Source organism: Notolepis coatsorum (assembly GCF_963971535.1).
Source record: "Notolepis coatsorum genome assembly, chromosome: 11".
Lineage (NCBI taxonomy): Eukaryota > Metazoa > Chordata > Actinopteri > Aulopiformes > Paralepididae > Notolepis > Notolepis coatsorum.
The window spans coordinates 80,466,902-80,487,730 of NC_140175.1; the positions used below are offsets into that span (position 1 = coordinate 80,466,902).

The window sequence follows — 20,829 nt, forward strand, 5'->3', positions numbered from 1 at the left end:
TACAAAAACCTTTGTAAAACATTCCTTTTCCATGGGATTTTTATAAACTTTGGACCTGTACTACATAAGACCATTATGTTTCCCTGCTCCTACCTCTGAGCTGGAACTTAAAAACAGGCATCTGGCATCAACACCTTTACTTCAGTGTGTTCAAACCTCTGTTACTCTATTTCATTAGCACTCTAAGTGACTTTTCTTTATTGTGTAAGAGACATCAGAATGTTACCTTTCAAAAAAGACCAGACTCATGCCTGTGCTAAGTATAATAAATGGCAAATTACTTTAGATATGCAATTGTCAAAAACTTAAACAAAAATAGCCCCATTTTTGCCCAATGCCCATTCGAGGCCAAACCCGAGATAAGTCGGGTTAACTCGCCATGCTCTGGGTGCCAAACCCGAGAAATCTCGGGTTTTAATTGATATTTCTTTCACTCGCTATATCCATTCATTTTTCATCCATCCAGCCTGACGTTATCATTGGGAATGGGTCTGAGCTCGCAAAGAGCAAATACCGCCACCTATCGTCTCCCGGATGGTATTGCACATCATTGGAATCCCTTTGGCTGGGGTTGTGCATCAAAAAAAAAGTCCGGTCCAGGTTTTCCTTCTCGGGCATGCAGTATCGTTATAACAGATGGACTGGGGACACTCAGAGCAGCGTGGATTATGTGTTTTGGATATATAACGTTGGATCAATAAACGCGATCAATATTTGGAATGGCGATCAGGAATTGGATTAATCTTTTTGCAGGACATCAGATGTGAGGTAAGGACTCTATGTTACCAGTCTTGGGTTAATCAGATGTTTCTTTCACAGCGATCACAACGTGTCTGTGTGTGTGTGTGTGTGTGCCGTTGGCACCGACCCAAGGCACGGATAACCGATTTTTCAGCCCGCTTCTGTATCGTGCATGAGGACACATATACTATCGATAATCTAGCGTTTATTTGAAAACGATTCATAAATCAGCCGAAAAATTACAACGTGTTTTGTGTATTCCACTAAAGGGCTATTATCGCGTCTTTCTCTGGAATTACTAGAAATCACCAAAACTATACTCGTATTCAAAACGGTATAAAACGGAAATGTACTGATGAAAAAACAATCCGTTTTGTACATGTTGACTGCAAGCAACTCATTGATAAGCGACGGGTGTATTAGACCCATAACCATAATTTAAGATATATATTATCGCAAATAAGTCATATCCTACATTGGATAAAGCACTGGCGCTAAAGGATCACAGCGCCCTCTGCTGTTGGCGCCGGAAGTGTTAAGAGGTTAACAAAAATAAACTGGTAGGGCGGCTACGTGGCGTAGTGGGCAAGGCGCTCGCCACGAAATCTGGAGATGCTGGGCTTGCCTGTTCGAGCCCAGCGCTCCACATTTGCTTTCAGTTTAGCTGGTCGTCCGTACTAATACACATTGGCCGTATTAGGGGGTGGGAAACTGATGGGTGGGGATCGGGCGTTGTGGACAGCGACTCCTACAGGTCGGTTGGTGCGCCTGCGCAGTGGAATCAGGAAGTGTCGGGGGCAGCGTGAGCCTCCCACGCGTTACTCCTCGCCACTGAGAGATCGAGCTGCGCAGGTGAAAAGATGCGACTGCTGTTACCTCAAGTACCGGAGGGGACTTGTGCTATGTATGACTTAGTCCACATTGCAGCCGGCTTGTGGGAGGCAAGAAACAGCGTTCGTGACAGGGGAGGGTTGAATTGGATGATACGAAATTGGGATGGGAGAAAATATAGAAAATGGGAGAAAAAGTGGATAAAAAAAAAAAAAAAAAAAAAAAAATTGTTTGTGCTGCAGATTTTTTTAAATGCTGGTTGAAATTAAAAGCTGTGAGTACTTGACCATTCAGAATGTTCAGAGAAGCAAGTACCACCCCCCAAAGTTCCTTCATTTTGGAGTCCTACTCCCAAAGCAGGGGTGTTTTAGGGGGTAAATTGGGTAGAATAATGTCCCGGAACATGTGCTTAGACCCTGGTCCCTGCTGTGGAGATGCACAGAGTTCCTCAAAAGGTGCCTAGTTCCGGGGGAAAGTTCCTGCCGTGGAAGTCACAATCTCACAATCCTATAAGGTCCTCGAAAAACAGGTAGGCTGTCCAGAGTCTGTCCATACAAGTATAGCTATACATGTGATGTACACACACAAGACTGCACTCACACACATGACAGCCACCTCACCCTTCACGTTGAGCGTCTGCAGGAGCCGTAGATCCCCCATGGAGTCTGGCAAAGCCGTTAGCCTGTTCTTTTCCACATTCAGGACCTGACAGGACACAAAATGGCCACAAACAGAGGATCAGTGGCTTTCATTCCTGTTACTCCTAACGATGTGTGGTCTCATTGTGTAATTGTTGAATGTTCGGATTTTATAATTCTATAACTTTTTTAATTTGTTTAGTGTAGGCTTAATCATTGCCTTAGTTTCATCAATTATATAGAATTGTTTTGTCTTGAGGACCCTGGGAAGGATGGCCTAGCTATTAGGCTAAACGAGATCTTAATAAATAAACAAACAAACGTATCTGTAAAGAGAAGTATACTAATAATTAGGGATGCAACAATCTCAATACAGAATCGAGAATTCAATCAAATGTACATTCAATACAGTGAATTTAAATTTAAAACTTTATGGACAATTCTCCTTCTCTTCCCTGAGTCTCTAAAAACCTTTATGTTTTTTACCTGCAGAAGTTCCAGTTTTCCAATGTCATCAGGGAGAGAGTTGAGCCGGTTGTCATGGAGATCCAAGACCTGGGGAGGTTTAGGTTTACTTTATTTGATCAAGGGGGACAGCGTACATTAATCAAACATTTTACAAATGTAAATTCACCCAATTTTTGCCAAAAGGCTAATTTCCATTGGCAGTCCCCCTGCCAGAAGGTACAGGCTAAAATCTGTGTGAAAAAGGGTTAGCAATAAAAACAGAATAAAATCAAGATAAATAACGTTAGAATAAAAACACAACAAAGGCACATAGGAGAGGTAGGAGGAGAGTATGAGGATGAAGAAAGAACTATAGCTATCCTTGACTAAAGAAATAACTAGAGCTATCCTTGATTAAAGAAATAACTAGTTATCCTCAACTAAAGAAATAACTAGTTATCCTTGACTAAAGAAATAACTAGAGATATCCTTGATTAAAGAAATAACTAGAGCTATCCTTGATTAAAGAAATAACTAGAGCTATCCTTGATTAAAGAAATAACTAGAGCTATCCTTGACTAAAGAAATAACTAATTATGCTCAACTAAAGAAATAGCTAGTTATCCTTGACTAAATAAATAACTAGAGCTATCCTTGATTAAAGAAATAACTAGAGTTATCCTTGATTAAAGAAATAACTAGAGCTATCCTTGATTAAAGAAATAACTAGAGCTATCCTTGATTAAAGAAATAACTAGAGCTATCATCAACTAAAGAAATAACTAGAGTTATCCTTGACTAAAGAAATAACTAGTTATCCTCAACTAAATAAATAACTAGTTATCCTTGACTAAATAAATAACTAGTTATCCTTGATTAAAAAAAGAACTAGAGCTATCATCAACTAAAGACATAACTAGAGCTATCATCAACTAAATAAATAACTAGAGCTATCATCAACTAAATAAATAACTAGAGCCATCATCAACTAAAGACATAACTAGAGTTATCATCAACTAAATAAATAACTAGAGCTATCATAAACTAAAGAGATAACTAGAGTTATCATCAACTAAATAAATAACGAGCTATCATCAACTAAAGAAATAACTAGAGCTATCATCAACTAAAGAAATAACTAGAGCTATCCTTGATTCAAGAAATAATTAGAGCTATCCTCTTCATGGACTTATGGAGTCATACCTTTAATGTTGCCAATGTCCTGATGTCGTATCCTTTAGGGATTAGATACTTGAGCTCGTTGCTATGGAGAATTAAGACCTGGGTGAGCAAGAAAGACAAGACAGAGATAGAGGTGGGCGATATGGCAGAAATACTGTATCACGATATTTCCACACATTTTCACAATTCACGAAAAGTATCATGATATTTTTCAATTAACTTTTCTATGGCTATTTTGCAAGTTACTGGACTTTACAAAACCAACAATATAGTACTCCATTGGCAGCCTTTAAAAAACGTGTCATAAATATGGGAAATGCTCTTACTGTCTTCTCGAGAGTCAGACAAGAAGACAGTTACTAATTTCCTCTCTGTGCGTTCAATATTGCGTTCAGTAGAAATCTATCCGGCTGCAAGCTAGCCTAGCTTAGCACAATTTAATGGAAGTATATACTGTACGTACCACTAGCCTATCTTAAAACTCTGGGAGAGGTGTTTTTGGCCAACAGCTAGGCTAGCTGGTCCGTGTCTACTTCCATTCATTTGTGCTAAGCTAGGCTAGCTTGCAGTCAGATAACTTTCTACTGAACGCACAGAGGGGGAATTGGTATCTCTCTGGAGAAGACAGTAAGCACATTTCCCATAACATTGGCATGTTCCTTTAAATGTGATTTGGATTGTTATTCGTCTTTGCTCCACCATTCTGCCGCGAGTTCTCCACATTTACCTTCTTCTGGAGGACCTTGCAGAGGGACAGAGCACTGGAGGGAACCTACAGTATGGGAGAAGAGAAGACCCTGGTATGAGACCACTCTCTGATGAAGAGGAATATTCTCCTCTACTACACGGGCGATTTGATGAAAATGTATCTTGTTCTCAATTTCACCTACAGTAGCTCACATGCCAAACAAAGTCTGTCCTCATCTGGGGTGGCCTTAAACCTGATGGTCTCTAGGGCTAGTGGTAATGTCCCTGACTGAATCTGTGCACATAGGGAACTTTGTCTTTTGTTTAAATTATACTTCACATAACGTTCTGCACTCTAGCTATTCTTTATGAGACAGTAAGTTTGTCATACCATATATCAACAGACTTACATGAAGAGAGATCCAACATACTTCTACAGTACGTGTAAAAAATGCAGCAAATCAAGTCCCTTTGCTTTGTTTTCTGGCATGGCTCTTGGTAACAGAAATTTAGTGTTGGGGAAAATGTTTGTAATGTTTATCTGTCAACATGTGATTGGTTGTTGTACATTCAGTTGAATTAAAGGGGCACAAAATTAGACAGCCTTTGCACTGGAGGAATATGTTTACCTAACATACCGATATGAGCTAAATGAGGCCAGTAAGAGAAGGTACAGGTATATTTTCGCCCAGCCCTTTTACAACGCATTATGACTACTGTGCTACACAGTATCCACAATAATCTTTGCCTCTAATGAAAAATGTTTTATGATACAAATGGCTCTTTAAATACATTTTCACCTACCAATACAATCATATCATGGAAAACTAATATGAAGCTAAAATGGCTAAATAAATGTAAAAATGCTTTATATATTGTGTACCTCTTGTCACCCAATCTTGCAAAGACATTAATGTTATAAGAGGTACACTTAGATATCAGGGCCAAGGAGTTACAAATAGCCATCAGGCTTTGCTTCTTCCTGTCTGTAAGACTACATTGAGGGCTAAAAACCTCCAATAGTGTGTAAGAACAAATTTGTGTGTAAGAACATTTAATGAATGAGGCCCAAATGTTTATCCCCTGCAAACCTTTTAGACTGACTATAATACTTTTGTACAGTATAAACTATCTCTCTCTCTCTCTCTCTCCCACCTGAGGGAGAGAGAATCTAAAGCTGCAGTTATGGACTTTTCTGTCTGTGTGACCTACCACAGTAAATATATGTAAACATGGTCTAGTGCAGGGACACTAGGTGGATTTGAATTGTCAGGGGAAAACATTCATGACCAGAATTAAACACTCTGCTTGCCAGTGAGGAACTGGGCATGTTCTAAACCATAATAAACACGGTCCAGTGAGGAACTAGACATGCTCTAAACCACACTGCCTAAACACGGTCCAGTGAGAAACTAGACGTGTTATTTTTTTTTTTTTTTTTATCTTTTTCCCCCTCCATTTTCCTCCGATTTTCTCCCATCCCAATGTTAGTCGTTATGCCAATTCCCAATCCCCTTCCTGGTCGCTGCGCACTTACCCCCCACAGTCGGTCTGGGAGAGTGGAGGCTATCACGTGCTTCCTCCGACACACGTCCAGCCAATCAACCGCTTCTTTTCACCTGGCAGCGCGGATTCTCATTGAGAGGGCGTAGCGTGTGGAAGGATCACACTATCCCACTCAAGTCCTATCCGTGCTTAGCAGGCGCCCCGACCGAACTGTAGGAGTCGCTGTTTACAACGACCCGGACCCACCCCGCCAGCTTCTCCCACCCTCTAATACTGCCAATTGTATTAGTGTGAACGGCCAGCCAAGCTGGTGACAACCCCGGAGCTGTGAGCTGGAATCGAACAGGCGGATCTAGCCGCTCCGGGGTTTGGTGACGAACGCAATCTCCGTTACGCCACCTGACCGTCCCGGAACTAGACGTGTTCTAAACCACACTGCCTAAACACGGTCCAGTGAGGAACTAGACGTGTTCTAAACCATACTGCCTAAACACAGTCCAGTGAGGAACTAGACGTGTTCTAAACCACACTGCCTAAACACAGTCCAGTGAGGAACTAGACGTGTTCTAAACCATACTGCCTAAACACAGTCCAGTGAGGAACTAGACGTGTTCTAATCTAAACCATACTGCCTAAACACAGTCCAGTGAGGAACTAGACGTGTTCTAAACCATACTGCCTAAACACAGTCCAGTGAGGAACTAGACGTGTTCTAAACCATACTGCCTAAACACAGTCCAGTGAGGAACTAGACGTGTTCTAAACCATACTGCCTAAACCCGGTCCAGTGAGGAACTAGACGTGTTCTAAACCACACTGCCTAAACACAGTCCAGTGAGGAACTAGACGTGTTCTAAACCATAGTGCCTAAACACAGTCCAGTGAGGAACTAGACGTGTTCTAAACCATACTGCCTAAACACGGTCCAGTGAGGAACTAGACGTGTTCTAAACCATACTGCCTAAACACGGTCCAGTGAGGAACTAGACGTGTTCTAAAGTAAACCATACTGCCTAAACACAGTCCAGTGAGGAACTAGGGGGGACCCTGATGGAAACAAGACAAACGTCTTTCTCAGGTCTGCATCCCCTTAACAATTGTATGTATTGAGCCGTACTGTATTGTACCCATTCTGCAATCTGTTAAATAAAGTTTTCATTCATTCATTCATTCTAGACGTGTTCTAAACCATACTGCCTAAACACAGTCCAGTGAGGAACTAGGCATGTTCTCCCACTCACCTCTGACAGCTGACAGGTGGAGATGTCCAGAATGTCATCAGTACCAGCCTCCTTACACTGATGAAACAAAGAAGGACGAGAGTCATTGGGTGTCATTACACATCCTCTCACTCTATTTATTTTTTTCTATATGTGACAGTAATTATTAGATTAATTATCAAGTCATGTTGTTAATTAAAGGAGAACTTCTGTATTTTAAAACCTGAATCCCACTTTTCTGTTGTGTGGGATCTTAATGAATAAGAGGATTTTATTTTTTTAATTGGTCCCGTATTGAGGGACATCGCTTCAGTCGGCAGCTGAAAAATGGGCTGCAATGTAATCACAATAGGAAAACGTGCATGTCAAAGTACGTCCACAAAAACAGCTTCTTTTTATTGCCAATGACAGGCTCAGACTGTTATAATAAGCGTCTGACATTCTGTCCCTACAGAGATAGACCTTTGTGTTTACTCTTCTTCCAGTCTCTGTTTACCCATTACACTATTTGTTTTCTGATGTTTACAAAAGAAGTAGCAAAATAACTATTTTTTTTTTATATTTTTTTTATTATTGCAAAACAAAAAATTATTAAAAGTCAGTACTCAACACACAATGCATAATGAAACTTTCAGTAAAGGTGGTTATAATATATGCAAGTACAGAAACAGGATAAAACAAAAATAGTCTATAATAACATTTTAGCCATATACAGTGTATATCCAGCGAAATTACAATTATATAAATGTTAGTATATATTATACCCCTAATACCTATTTTCTAAAACCCTACACACATATGCTCCAGCTCAAACCCCCCCCTCCCAGACCCCCTCTTGGATAGTACCTCCATTATCCCTCACTCCTAACCAGACACCACCATTATAAGCTAGCTTTTATTCTCTCCACCACTTCTAACCACATTGACATTTTGGATTCATTGAGCCCCAGAATTCTTGCTGTAGATATTTCTTGATATATCACATCAAGATATGTAAGAAACCACACTTTTCGGCACATTTTTTCCGGTTGAAACCAGCGTGATGCGATCAGTTTTTTAGCTACTGTGATACCCGATAAAACCAATCTTTTTAGTTGTGGATTCACTGCAAACTCAAAAACATCATTCAATATTAATACCGCGGGGTGTACAGGTATATTCCAAAATACGAGTGTTGATAATTGTTGGGACACATCTTTCCAGAATGCCTTAACTGGTGGGCAGTCCCAATACATGTGCATAAATGTTCCTTCGTCCCCATTTGTACATTGGGAGCATTTGGAGTCTTGTATAAGCCCCATTTTGCACAGCCTTATAGGAGTCAAGTATGTCCTGTGAATATAGTTCAGATTGATTTGTTGATGATCCGGGTTCCTTGATGTAAGTCGGACATTTGCCCAGGCTCCTTGCCAATCAAAGTCATATTCCAGGTCTGGTATATCCCTCCTCCAGACAGTGTCTATTTGAAGGGTTTCATACGAGGACGTTAGTAATTGATAATAAAAACTTGATACAAAACCTCCCAATGTATCTCTTTCATAGAAAAATTTGTGGTATCTGTGGTGTTCAATTGGTACGAGTAATGGAACACCGTGAGATCTCATACAAAGTCGTAACTGTATGTAAAAAAGCCATGTGGACTCGGTGAGGTTAAACTTTATGCATATTTCGACATAACTACAGAGGCCCTTGTTATTAAAAATATCCCCTAATGAGTGTATGCCTTTCTCTTCCCATATAGGGAATCTTATAGGTCGTTTTCCCATTAAGAGTGCATTGTTATTGAATATGGGTGTGTGATTATGCCATTCTTGAGGGTTAGGATATTTCTTTTGTGTTTCCCGCCATGTTCTGATTGCATGGGTAATTATTGGGCCAAATTCTCGCTCACAATGCTTGATTGAAAGTTTAGTGTGTGCTATGTCTTCCAGTCTCTGTGGGGCTACCATGTTTTCTTCTAATTCTCTCCAAGATACCAAAGCCTGGGGGTCAAACCATATCTTCACTGGTCTTAAAGTGAAGGCCTTAAAATATTGTAAAAAATCTGGGACTGCCATGCCACCGTCTGCTTTATTTCTCTGTGCGGTGGATCTTTTTATGCGAGGTGGTTTGTTATTCCAAATAAATTTGTATGTGGAGGTTTGTAATCTTTTCCAGTAGCCCTCTGGAGGAGGTAACGGAAGCATTGAGCTGAAGAAATTGATTCTTGGTAATACATCCATCTTAACTATTGATACCCTTGCCTGTACTGAGTTTTTAAGTTTTGCCCACCTGTCCAGGTCGTCTTTGATTTTGTTCTGTATTTTTGTGTAATTGTGCTTCACCGTTTGTCTTATGGTGGGAAATATTTCCACACCCAAGCATCTGAAATGTTTGACCATGGGTATCGCACCTGGGAGGGTTGTGTCTTTTTTTGCACTGGTGTTAAGAGGAAGAAACGCCGACTTAGGCCAATTTATTTTAAATCCCGATAAATCACCAAAGTTTTCTATCAACTTGAGTATATGCGGCAATGTGTTGTTGGGGTTTTGCATGAACAATATTACGTCGTCCGCATATAAACTAATTTTAAGATGTGTGCCCTTGATTACTATTGGTTCTATGTGTTGGGATTGTCTTATAAATTGTGCTAAAGGTTCTAATGATAGATCGAATAGTCCGGGACTAAAAGGGCAACCCTGTCTGGCTGAGCGTGATACCGGAAAGATATCGGAGATAAATGTGCCTGTTGTAATCCTGGCCGATGGGTCCTTGTATAGTACTTTAATCATATCAATGAATCCTTTTCCTAACCCCATCCTTTCTAATACTGCCCATAGAAACGACCATTCTAACCTGTCAAATGCTTTCATAGCATCCAGGGATAGTATCGCCTTAGGTGTGGTGTCCTCTTTATCATCATCTAGTACGTGCAGTATTCTCCTTATGTTATCATTGATCAGGCAACCTTTTATGAAGCCTGTTTGGTCCGGATGAACTAAAGACGTCATATGCTTTTGCAATCTGATGGCTAATATCTTAGAGTACAGTTTGACATCGGTTCCGAGGAGGCTTAAAGGACGGTAACTACCGCACTCAGTGGGGTCTTTGTCTTTTTTGTGAAGAACTGAAATGAGTGCGGTATTTTGGTGTTTATGGAAGCTTCCCTCTTTGATTGAGTATAAGATCATATTTAGTAATAAGGGTCCAAATATGTCCCAGCAAGAAATGTACATTTCTGATGGGATACCGTCAATTCCCGGAGCCTTGCCGTTTTTCATTCCGGATATGGCCTCCTTGAGTTCTTCTAATGTGATCGGTACTTCTAACTGTTTAGCGTCTTCCTCCGTAAGTTTAGGGAGAGTAATTTGATTAAGATATGTGTCTAATTTGTCTTGATCAAAGGTCGTTTCTGAATTATATAAATCGGAGTAGAATTCTTTGAATGTATCGTTTATTATTTTGGGTTCTGTTACTAGAGCTTGTTGTTTCCTAATGGCAGTTATATCTGCAAATTTTGCATTAATTCTTAGTCGCATGGCTAATAGGTGACTAGGTTTAGAGCCTTGGAAGTACTGCTGTTGTCTTGTGCTGCGTATTTGCAATTCCGATTTTTGTCTGTATATTGCTTTGATCTCTGTCTTTAGAATGTTTACTTGGTTTTCTAGTCTAGTAGAGTTGTTGTATTTTAAAGAATTAAAAAGCGTTGAGTAAAGCGTTTCCATTTCAGATAGTTTTGTGTTTTGATTTTTGCGCAATATGGAGGAAAATCTATCCGAGAAATCCTTAATCATAGTCTTTACCGACATCCATAATATTCTGGGATCTTGCACCGAGTTAGCATTATCCCGTAGGAATATTGTGAGAGCTTCTTTAATTTGTGTAATGAATTCATTGTTGTTAAGCAGCATAGAATTAAAACGCCATCTTGGGGCCCGGGAAGATAGTGTACCAAATGTTGCTTTCAGGATTAAGTAGCAGTGATCTGATAGCGCATTGGGTGTCATTTCCACTTCATATTTATCAAATATTCTCGGGGATGCAAAGACGTAATCAATTCTGGATAGTGTGTTGTGTCTCGACGAACGACAGGAGTACTTGCGGGTCATGGGGTTAAGTGAACGCCATAAATCAGTTACCCCTGTTGATTTCGACCAATCTTTCAATGCTTTAGATGAATTTTTTTGTTCGCTGGAAAAGGTAAGGTAAGTTTTGTCCATCCTTGGGTTCCAAATGGCATTAAAATCCGCACCTATTATATATGAGTATTCGGGATGGTTTAACATTTCTCCGGTTAGTGAAGTGAAGAAACCCACTTCGTACAAATTTGGGGCATATACCGCTGCTAATGCAATTTTCCTGTTATTGTGTATAATCCTAGCTATAGTTATGCGCCCCTCAGCATCCGACCATACCCCTTTCAATTCGATATTTAATTTGCGTCTGACGACTATGGCTACCCCTCTAGTTCTCGTAACAAAAGAAGAGTGACTAATATTATGGTATATGTTATCCGCTAACGTATTTATGTCTTCCTCTAAAATGTGCGTTTCGCTTAATAGAGCCACGTCCACATGTTCTTTTTTCATCAGTGTGAGCACGCTTTTGCGTTTGTGTTGTTTGTTTATCCCACCGGTGTTCCATACCATTATATTCAAACTAGCCATAATCTATGCATGTTTTTGTGTAGTTTTTGGTAATGTTTCTGGAGTGTGAAGCTACAATAGATGTACATCCAATTAATGAGGTCCCGTTGAGAGCTGAGCTTAAAAACATATATATATACAAATAAAAATCCCCTAATTTCCCCTCACCCAGAAAGTCGTACAGGCCTGTGTTCCAGGAACACATCCTCCGCGATTGACTTTCTCCCATAGTCCACCGGATTGCCCAAACTGAGCATTGTAATCTTAATCTACCTATGCTAATTGCCATAGGATCTAACATTTCCATTCTATTGCAATAGAATGTCGCTTTTGGTCTTGCACCTTCCCTTACTGTAATGAAGTGTTGTGATAAATGACAGAAAAAATAAAATAAACAATAAAAAAAGAGAATAAACTTTTATCGACATATTCATTTGAACCCTCCACTAACGTGTGGAAAAAAGGAAAAAAGGAAAAGATTGTAGAGCAATATTGACACCTTAATGTGAAGAACATTGGAAAAGAACAATGTAAGTTAAAATATATTTTAAAAAATATAGAGTAATGAGAAGAAAAAATTTAATAAAATAAAAATCAATGGAAAGATATAGATAAGGAATGAGAGATAGAATAATTATCAACGTGGAGAAGCCACTAGTCTCGAATTAACAGATTAGATAAGATAGAAAAGCAGCGCCTTTTAGAGCTTCAATGTGCCTTCAATGGAGTGATTACTTAAATTGTCAGAATAACCTTGTAGTGTTCATACGTTTAAGTGTGGTTAATTTTAAAATATTATTAAAGACTGATAGAACTTCATTTAATTTATTATCTGCTATGTGTATACACACCGGATGTTTATTGTTAGAGTTGTAGGCTTCGTTGTCATGGTGCCTTATATTCTAGAAGGTTGTAGAGTATACTAGCATAGATATATATAGAACACTAGATAGCTTGCCCGCGCTGCCGGCCAATGGAGAGCAACGTCACTGAACCGCCGCCATCTTGCTCCAGTTAGCCTTGAGTGAGAGTGAGTGAGCTGCACAGACAAAAATACTCATAACTCGCTGAAATATTGACGGATTTACAAACGGTTTGGTTTATTACAAGCATTATTAACGTGGCTATGATTCAAGCGGTTTGTAAAAAAAAAACATCTTTAAAAAAAAAAAAAAATTATAAGTATGCAGTATCATAACTACATCTTTGATGTTTATAGCAAACCAACCCGTTTGTAAATCCGTCAATATTTCAGCGAGTTATGAGTATTTTTGTCTGTGCAGCTCACTCACTCTCACTCAAGGCTAACTGGAGCAAGATGGCGGCGGTTCAGTGACGCTGGTGACTCCGCCTTAAGCTATCTAGTGTTCTATAGATATCTATGTATACTAGTGCCTAGACTATTTTATGTTCCAGAATGATCTAAGAGACCCAGGGCATTTGAGCGATAAACCCAGAATATTCCAGATAGATCTTTTTGCAATGATATGTATTTGTCTCCTCAGAGACCAGAGTCTGAAATTATAATGTATTATGAATCGTATTATACACAATACACATTGTTATAGACGGCTTGCATATCGTCTGCTACCTTGATGAACACAATAAAGTCATTCTAACACTGGTATACAATGAGAAAGAGGCTTATATGTTTCCGACATTTTCGCCCTGCCTTGGGTTATTTGCTCCAATTCGATTCAGAAAATCCTCAGCTTCAATAGGTGTGTGTATATCTGACCTGCGACCGTCGCTGCCCAAGAATGATAACAGCGCTGGGTATGATAGCCTTGGCTTGTAACCGGCTTTGAACAGCTTTTGCATCACATCTTTGTATGGTAGACGTCGGATGATGGCATCTTTGCTCAAATCTTCGTAGATAAATATTGGTTTACCACCATAATTCAGATTCCCACGTTGGTTGCGAGCAAATTTGATGATGTCATCCCTTGTTGTCGTCTTCCGCAGGGTGACAATGATGACTCTTGGCCCGTTGATTCTTTGCCCCCGAGAACCGATTCTGTAAACTTGGTCCACTTCTGGCACTTTGTTTGGATCGATGTTACTCAAAATCGTTGATAACACTGTTGGAAAGTTGGGATCTTCGCAGTTTACTGCTTCTTCAAGCCCTACAATGCGGATGTTATTCCGCCTGTGGTAGCGTTGGGTTTCTAGTAGCCTCTCCGCCGCTTCGTTTTTAAGCCCTTGTATTTCCCTCCGATATTCTTCTTTCACTCTTTCCATCTCTTTTCCCATCTCTGTCATGCCACCTTCGTTCGCCTTGACTGCCTTTGTGATTTCTGTCACCGTATTCTCCACTGTCGTGATTCGCATGGACTGTAAAGCGCCCGCTCTCATAACCTCTTCGAATTTAGTATCGATGTGTTCAACGTGTGCTTTGAAAGCGACCATCTGTTCTTTTACGTGTGCTTTGAAAGCGACCATCTGTTCTTTTATCAGGATAGTCAGGGAGTTGAAGTCGGGTTGTGTAATTGAACTGCTTGTGTCAGTTGATGTTGTTGGAGCAGTGAGGGATCCGATGGATGTTTTTGCTATTATCTTCTCAAAATCGTCTGCTTTTTCCTTCACGGTATTTTTTTCTGATGTTCCTGTTATGTTGTCATCTATTGTCTCCCTCTCGGAGCCAGTTGTCTTTGGTCCCTGTGTATTCTCCTCTATATTCCCCGCGTCGGGGCTCACCAACGGATCTGCCACAGCGTCGCCTGTCATTCTCTTTGATCGAGTTTCAATCGGCGCCGTTAGATTTGCCGTTTCTTGTTTCTTTCCCGTCCTTTCCTTATCCCTAACCATGTTGTCTTTTGATATAGTTAGTAGAAGGTCTTATCAATACATACGATGTGGTCTAATCTCTTTTGGTATTGTCCAAATAAGGTTTTTAAACGAAATTAACGATAACGGGAGCGGAGCTGTAACCAATTGCGTGCGCTACATATTGCAGCTAAACCGGAAGTAATAACTCTATATAGATATTTTATGATCACATTTACATTTAGTCATTTAGCTGACGCTTTTATCCAAAGCAACTTACAAGTTTTGTACAACAAGACAGCAGGGTACAACTCTATCAGCTGAGTAACAATGTTCATCAAAGTGTTAAGTGACTTTCTATACTTCCTCTCAGCCGCTCTCATGACCTGTCTTTGTTCTATCACTGATAAGTCATGACAGTTGATATTTTGTAGATACTACTGGCTTTTTGAGCGATTGTTTTTGCTGTTATCCTGCCAAGCTGCCAGGTCAACACAATAACGTTAGCTAATAACATTACCCCCATTATGTCTGCAGCAGCTCTCTCCACTCTCGGAAGAGCATTTTTCTTTAGGAAAAGGTATAGGATTTCTTGGACTGGCAGTAGTCATCAGGGTAAGAATTATAGCTACAGACCCAATGGTCTGAAAGGTGCAGTGTACGGATGAGTGTTGTCATCCATTTGTAGCATATCTAGCCACACTTTCAGCGTGTCCCTATCCAACAAAGGTAGTCTATGAAAACTTAAGATATAACATTTCTATATATCTTTTAGATAACGCACTGCTTTCTGTACCCCCAACAAGACCACCTGATCAAAAACTGTTTGAGCCGGGCGGTCAGGTGGCATAACGGAGATTGCGTTCGTCACCAACCCCGGAGTGGCTGGATTCGCCTGTTCGAATCCAGCTCACAGCTCCGGGGTTGTCACCAGCTTGGCTGGCCGTTCACACTAATACAATTGGCAGTATTAGAGGGTGGGAGAAGCTGGCGGGGTGGGTCTGGGTCGTTGTAAACAGCGACTCCTACAGTTCGGTCGGGGCGCCTGCTAAGCGCGGATAGGATCTAAGTGGGATGGTGGGATCCTTCCACACGCTACGCCCTCTCAGTGAGAATCCGCGCTGCCAGGTGAAAATAAGCGGTTGATTGGCTGGACGTGTGTCGGAGGAAGCACGTGGTAGCCTCCACTCTCCCAGACCGACTGTGGGGGGTAAGTGCGCAGCGACCAGGAAGGCGATTGGGAATTGGCATAACGACTAACATTGGGATGGGAGAAAATCGGAGGAAAAGGGAGGGGGAAAAAGAACAAAAAAAAAGAAAAAAGAAAAAAGAAAAACTGTTTGAGCCAGACTGTAGTAAAAGATATCTTCAATAGTCAAGAGTCTTCAGACACTTATTATAACAGTCAGCGGCAAAACGAAAAAATTATTAAAGAAAACGACTTGTGATTACATTGTAGTCCGTTTTGCGGCTGCAAGCTGAAGCGATTCCCCTTAATACTGGACCAATTACAAAAATGTTTGTCTTTATTTTTTATTTAGACCCCACACAGCGGGAAAATGGGGTCCTGGTTTTAAAATACTGAAGTTCTCCTTTAACATTGATCTATGTCTATGAGCAGCACATACTGAGTGACTGACTTACAATACCCTTCATACATTTTCTTGTGACAAACATAGTCAATACAGAATATTTAATGGTACAATCTGTAATGCCATCAAACAGCGACCTCTAGGAAAAGGGTATTGCGCTTGGTTTACATTTTTTATTTTGGTCTGATGTGTGGAATAGGGGACATGGGTTGCTATTGCTGGCCACAACCTCAGGTTCTGCCAAGAGAAACCAAAACAAAATAAATCTAAACAAAGCAGGACTCTTTTGCCTAAAGGTCACTGTTTGATTGCATTACTGATTCTACCTTTAATCTTACACACAAACTCACACCTACAATACATATTTATTACACACCTACAAGTTTCTTACCAAGCACAATTGATTCTCCAACCGTTTCTTGGAGTCCTCGCTGGGCTTCCTCTTTCTGAAGAACAGAGGCATCCTGGTTACCGGTCCGTCCTTCGCAGTGTCCTTCCGTCTGTCTGCCTGCCTATAAACCTGTTGTCTTGAGTCCCCTCCGCCCCACCCCTCCGAAAAACTAAACTCCAAGGGCTTGTTGAGAGGTTGTTAGGACACCACAGACACTGATGAAGAGGGAGAGAAGGACAGGGGTCAGGGCTGGGATGTATACAGAATACAAAGGATAGTCAGGTAAATATAATTTTGGTCCTGTTCACCACCACCATGGATTTGAAATTAAACAATGTCCTTAAGTGCAGTCCTATATCCTCCTCCTTATAGGGATAATTGGCTGATCAGCTGTTCCATGGCCAGGTGTGTGTGTTCTTCCCTCAATATTCTATTTAGAAGGAGCCGATAAAAGGTCTAGAGTTAATAATTTTATGTATAAAATTTGCATTTGGAATCTGTTGCTGTCAATTCTCAATATGAGGTCCAAAGAGCTGTCACTATCAGTGGGTGGCTACGTGGCGTAGTGGGCAAGGCACTCGCCACGAAATGCTGGAGACGCTCAGTTCGAGCCCAGCGCTCCACATTTGCTTTCAGTTTAGCTGGTCGTTCATACTAATACACATTGGCCGTATTAGGGGGTGGGAAACTGATGGGTGGGGATCGGGCGTTGTGGACAGCGACTCCTACAGGTCGGTTGGTGCGCCTGCGCAGTAGAATCAGGAAGTGTCGGGGGCAGCGTGAGCCTCCCACGCGTTACTCCTCGCCACTGAGAGATCGAGCTGCGCAGGTGAAAAGATGCGACTGCTGTTACCTCAAGTACCGGAGGGGACTTGTGCTATGTATGACTTAGTCCACATTGCAGCCGGCTTGTGGGAGGCAAGAAACAGCGTCCGTGACAGGGGAGGGTTGAATTGGATGATACGAAATTGAGATGGGAGAAAAATATAGAAAATGGGAGAAAAAGTGGATAAAAAAAAAGAGCTGTCACTATCAGTGAAGCAAGCCATCATTAGGTTGAAAAATGCAACACCAAAAGACCCAGAAGACCATGGAAAACAATGAATGGATGGTGGATGACTTTCCCTGTGAAGATAAACCCCTTCACAACAGTTGACGCAATCAAGAACGCTCTCCATGAGGTAGGCGTATCTGTGTCAAAGTCAACAATCAAGAGAAGACTTCACCAGAGTGAATACAGAGAGTTCACCACAAGATGTAAACCATTGGTGAGCCTCAAAAACAGGAAGAACATCTGATAAAAAAATCTGTACATTTCTGGAACATTTAGTCATTTAGCTGATGCTTCTATCCAAAGCGACTTACAAGTTTTGTACAACAAGACAGCAGGAAGGGCACAACTCTATCAGCTGAGTAACAATGTTCATCAAAGTGTTGAGTGCTACAGTGACAGTAAGGTTAGTTAGGGTTAGGGTTTTTTTTTTTTGTGATAATGATTGAAGAAGTGCGTCTTTAGTCGATGGCGAAGAACAACATCCTATGGACAGATGAGACAATGGTCAACTTGTACCAGAACGATGGGAAGAGAAGAGTATGGAAGGAAAGGATCCAAAGCATACCACCTCATCAGTGAAGCATGGTGGTAGTGATATGGCGAGGGCATGTATGGCTGCCGGTGGAACTGGTTCCCTTGTATTTATTGATGATGTGACTGCTGACAAAAGTAGCAGGATGCATTCTGAAGTGTTACTGGCAATATCATTGTGCTTATATTCAGCCAAATGCTTCAGAACCCATTGGATGGCACTTCAAAGTGCAGATGGACCCAGCATACTGTGAAAGCAAACAAAGAGTTGGTAAGCCAAAGAAGTGGAATGTTATGGAGTTATGCAATGGCCAAGTCAATCACCTGACCTGAATCCAATTGAGCATGCATTTCACTTGCTGAAGACACAACTGAAGGGGAAATGCCCCAAGAACAAGCAGGAACTGAAGACAGTTGCAGTAGAGGTCATTCCTACACTGTTCACCTGACATGGATGTACAATTTGTAAATACTCTCAAATTAAAGCTGAAAGTCTGCACTTAAATCACATCTTGATTGTTTCATTCCAAATCCATTGTGGTGGTGTACAGAGATAAGATAGAAGATAACATATTTACGTACTATATAGGCTATATTTGCTATGTTTTTAATTTATATATAACACTTACACCTATAATACGCCCATAATTCACAGAGCTTTTAGAAAGGTGCGGAATAAAAAATATTGCTTTTCCCCCCAAAAAATATTAATTAATGAATGTATCCCAAAACATTTTTGCTGGTCCAAAATGAATGTTGTTGTTTAACGTTACATGCTTCCTATTTCCCCACGCAATGCGACATCTAAGTAGCTGCATGTTATCTATATAGCACCTTTAATCAAATAATTGTTGTTTGCAGCCATATTTATATTATATTATATATTATTAGCATTGCAACATTTCTATTACAAGAGATATCATAAAACATTGTAACTTAATTTGTACTTTAAAACTTAAAATACCGTCAAATATCGAAAATATGGTGATCTATTTCCACCCAGCTCTTAATATTAGGCTAAGGATAATTTGATCCAAAAATACAGCACATTCCATCTCTTATTAAATTAAAAATAGAACATTGACAGCAACGATTAATCTAACTAGCAGCACACGATTGCACGTATTAACATAGTTATGTACATTTGAAGAACATGTAACGTTATACAATTAACAATTGCACGTTAGACAATGATGACCACCTTTTCCCTGCCAGTGCTAATCTGACCTAAACCTAAAGCTACAGTAAACACAGCAGCTACAACTAACGTTAGCTAACCTGCCCATTCCACCATGTCGATAGGTTTCAAGCCAGTTAATTAAGGTATAATTACACAATAAAGCGAGCAAACATGCCACCAATACTAAATAACGTAATTGATTAGTATGAGGCAATAACGTTATCATTACGAACATTATTGTGCGTTGCTGCTGTAACTGGAATTTCCCTCGGAATGATGTTGTAAACGTCAGGTTTTCAGGTTGTCAGCCACCATCCATAGGATGAAGAAATCGCCAACAGTGGTATAAAAGTATCACGCGAACCAAAAAGCTTAGGATATAATTATATTTCGGGTAAATAACGGTCTAAATATTGAAATGGTCTAAACTGTGTTGTTTGGGGATGTTTCCTGATACAGTCCAGCCCACCCAGCTTCTTCTTCTTCTTCTTCCATGAGTTAATGGCAGATCGCGACCACTGAAGGCGCATACCGCCACATACTGTACAATCCATTAAACCCCATAATACCCAAAACAAAACCCCTTCCCTAACATCACCACCCTATCCAATCCTAATCTACGAGTCATTCATTGCCTCCTGTGGGCTGACTCTGGCTTTTTCTACACTCACCACCACCTTCCCTAACTCTCTTACTTGATCACTCACAACCACCTTCTTCCCTAACTTCCCTAACTCCTGTGTTACTTGCCCCATTGTCAACCCCTTCATACCCATGTCTAGTACTGCTGCTTCAACTACTAACTTTAACCTCTCTGTCCTACTGCTAACCATCACTATTGTATTCACTACTCTTGTCACAAATGCCACTATCTCCAACTTCTCCCCCCACACCCTCTCTTTCTCCTCCTGTACTTCCTCTACTGACAAATGCCCTTTTCTAAACCCCTGATCCTCACCTTGCTTCCCCTGATCCTCCTGCACTACCCTTACTGCCAAATGCCCTTCTCCTTCCTTACCTTGCTTTCCCTGTCCTACCTTCCTAACTGCCTCTGCATACGAAATCCTATCATCCCTTCTCACCTGCTGGACCACTACCTCTCGCTTCATCGCCTCACAACCCCAATACGCTACACTATGCTTCCCACCACAACTACAACACCTCGGCTCCACTCCCATGTCACACTCCCCATACTCATGCTCCCCACTACATCTACCACATCTCTGTCCCTTCCTACATGACCTAGCTATATGACCAAACTCCTGGCACCTGTAACATCTCAACGGTTTTGGCACAAACTCCCTAACCCTATATGCCAAAAACCCTAAAAATACTCTCTGACTAACCTCACCCTCAAACTGAATAACTATCGTCCCTGTCTCCTCCTTCTCTACACCTCTCTTCATCCTAACTACACTCTTAACTTTCTCATTACGTT

The 20,829-nt window shown here is 40.8% G+C and overlaps 1 protein-coding gene across 3 annotated transcripts in view; it reads right to left on the reverse strand.

The window, feature by feature from the left end:
- lrsam1 (leucine rich repeat and sterile alpha motif containing 1) overlaps nucleotides 1–19,850 on the reverse strand; it is an 85,387-nt gene extending 65,537 nt beyond the window's left edge. For 2 of the 3 annotated variants that reach the window (XM_084324236.1, XM_084324235.1), the window contains exons 1-7: nucleotides 19,625–19,850; nucleotides 16,627–16,841; nucleotides 7,274–7,330; nucleotides 4,567–4,611; nucleotides 3,861–3,938; nucleotides 2,697–2,765; nucleotides 2,193–2,277 (exon numbers count right to left, since the gene is read on the reverse strand). In XM_084324236.1, the coding sequence (XP_084180362.1) occupies nucleotides 2,193–2,277; nucleotides 2,697–2,765; nucleotides 3,861–3,938; nucleotides 4,567–4,611; nucleotides 7,274–7,330; nucleotides 16,627–16,698 (406 nt within the window). In that variant the 5' untranslated portion in view covers nucleotides 16,699–16,841; nucleotides 19,625–19,850. The remainder of the gene's footprint in view (nucleotides 1–2,192; nucleotides 2,278–2,696; nucleotides 2,766–3,860; nucleotides 3,939–4,566; nucleotides 4,612–7,273; nucleotides 7,331–16,626; nucleotides 16,842–19,624) is intronic. The other variant, XM_084324237.1, reaches the window with a different exon arrangement.
- Between the last annotated feature and the right edge of the window lie 979 nt (nucleotides 19,851–20,829).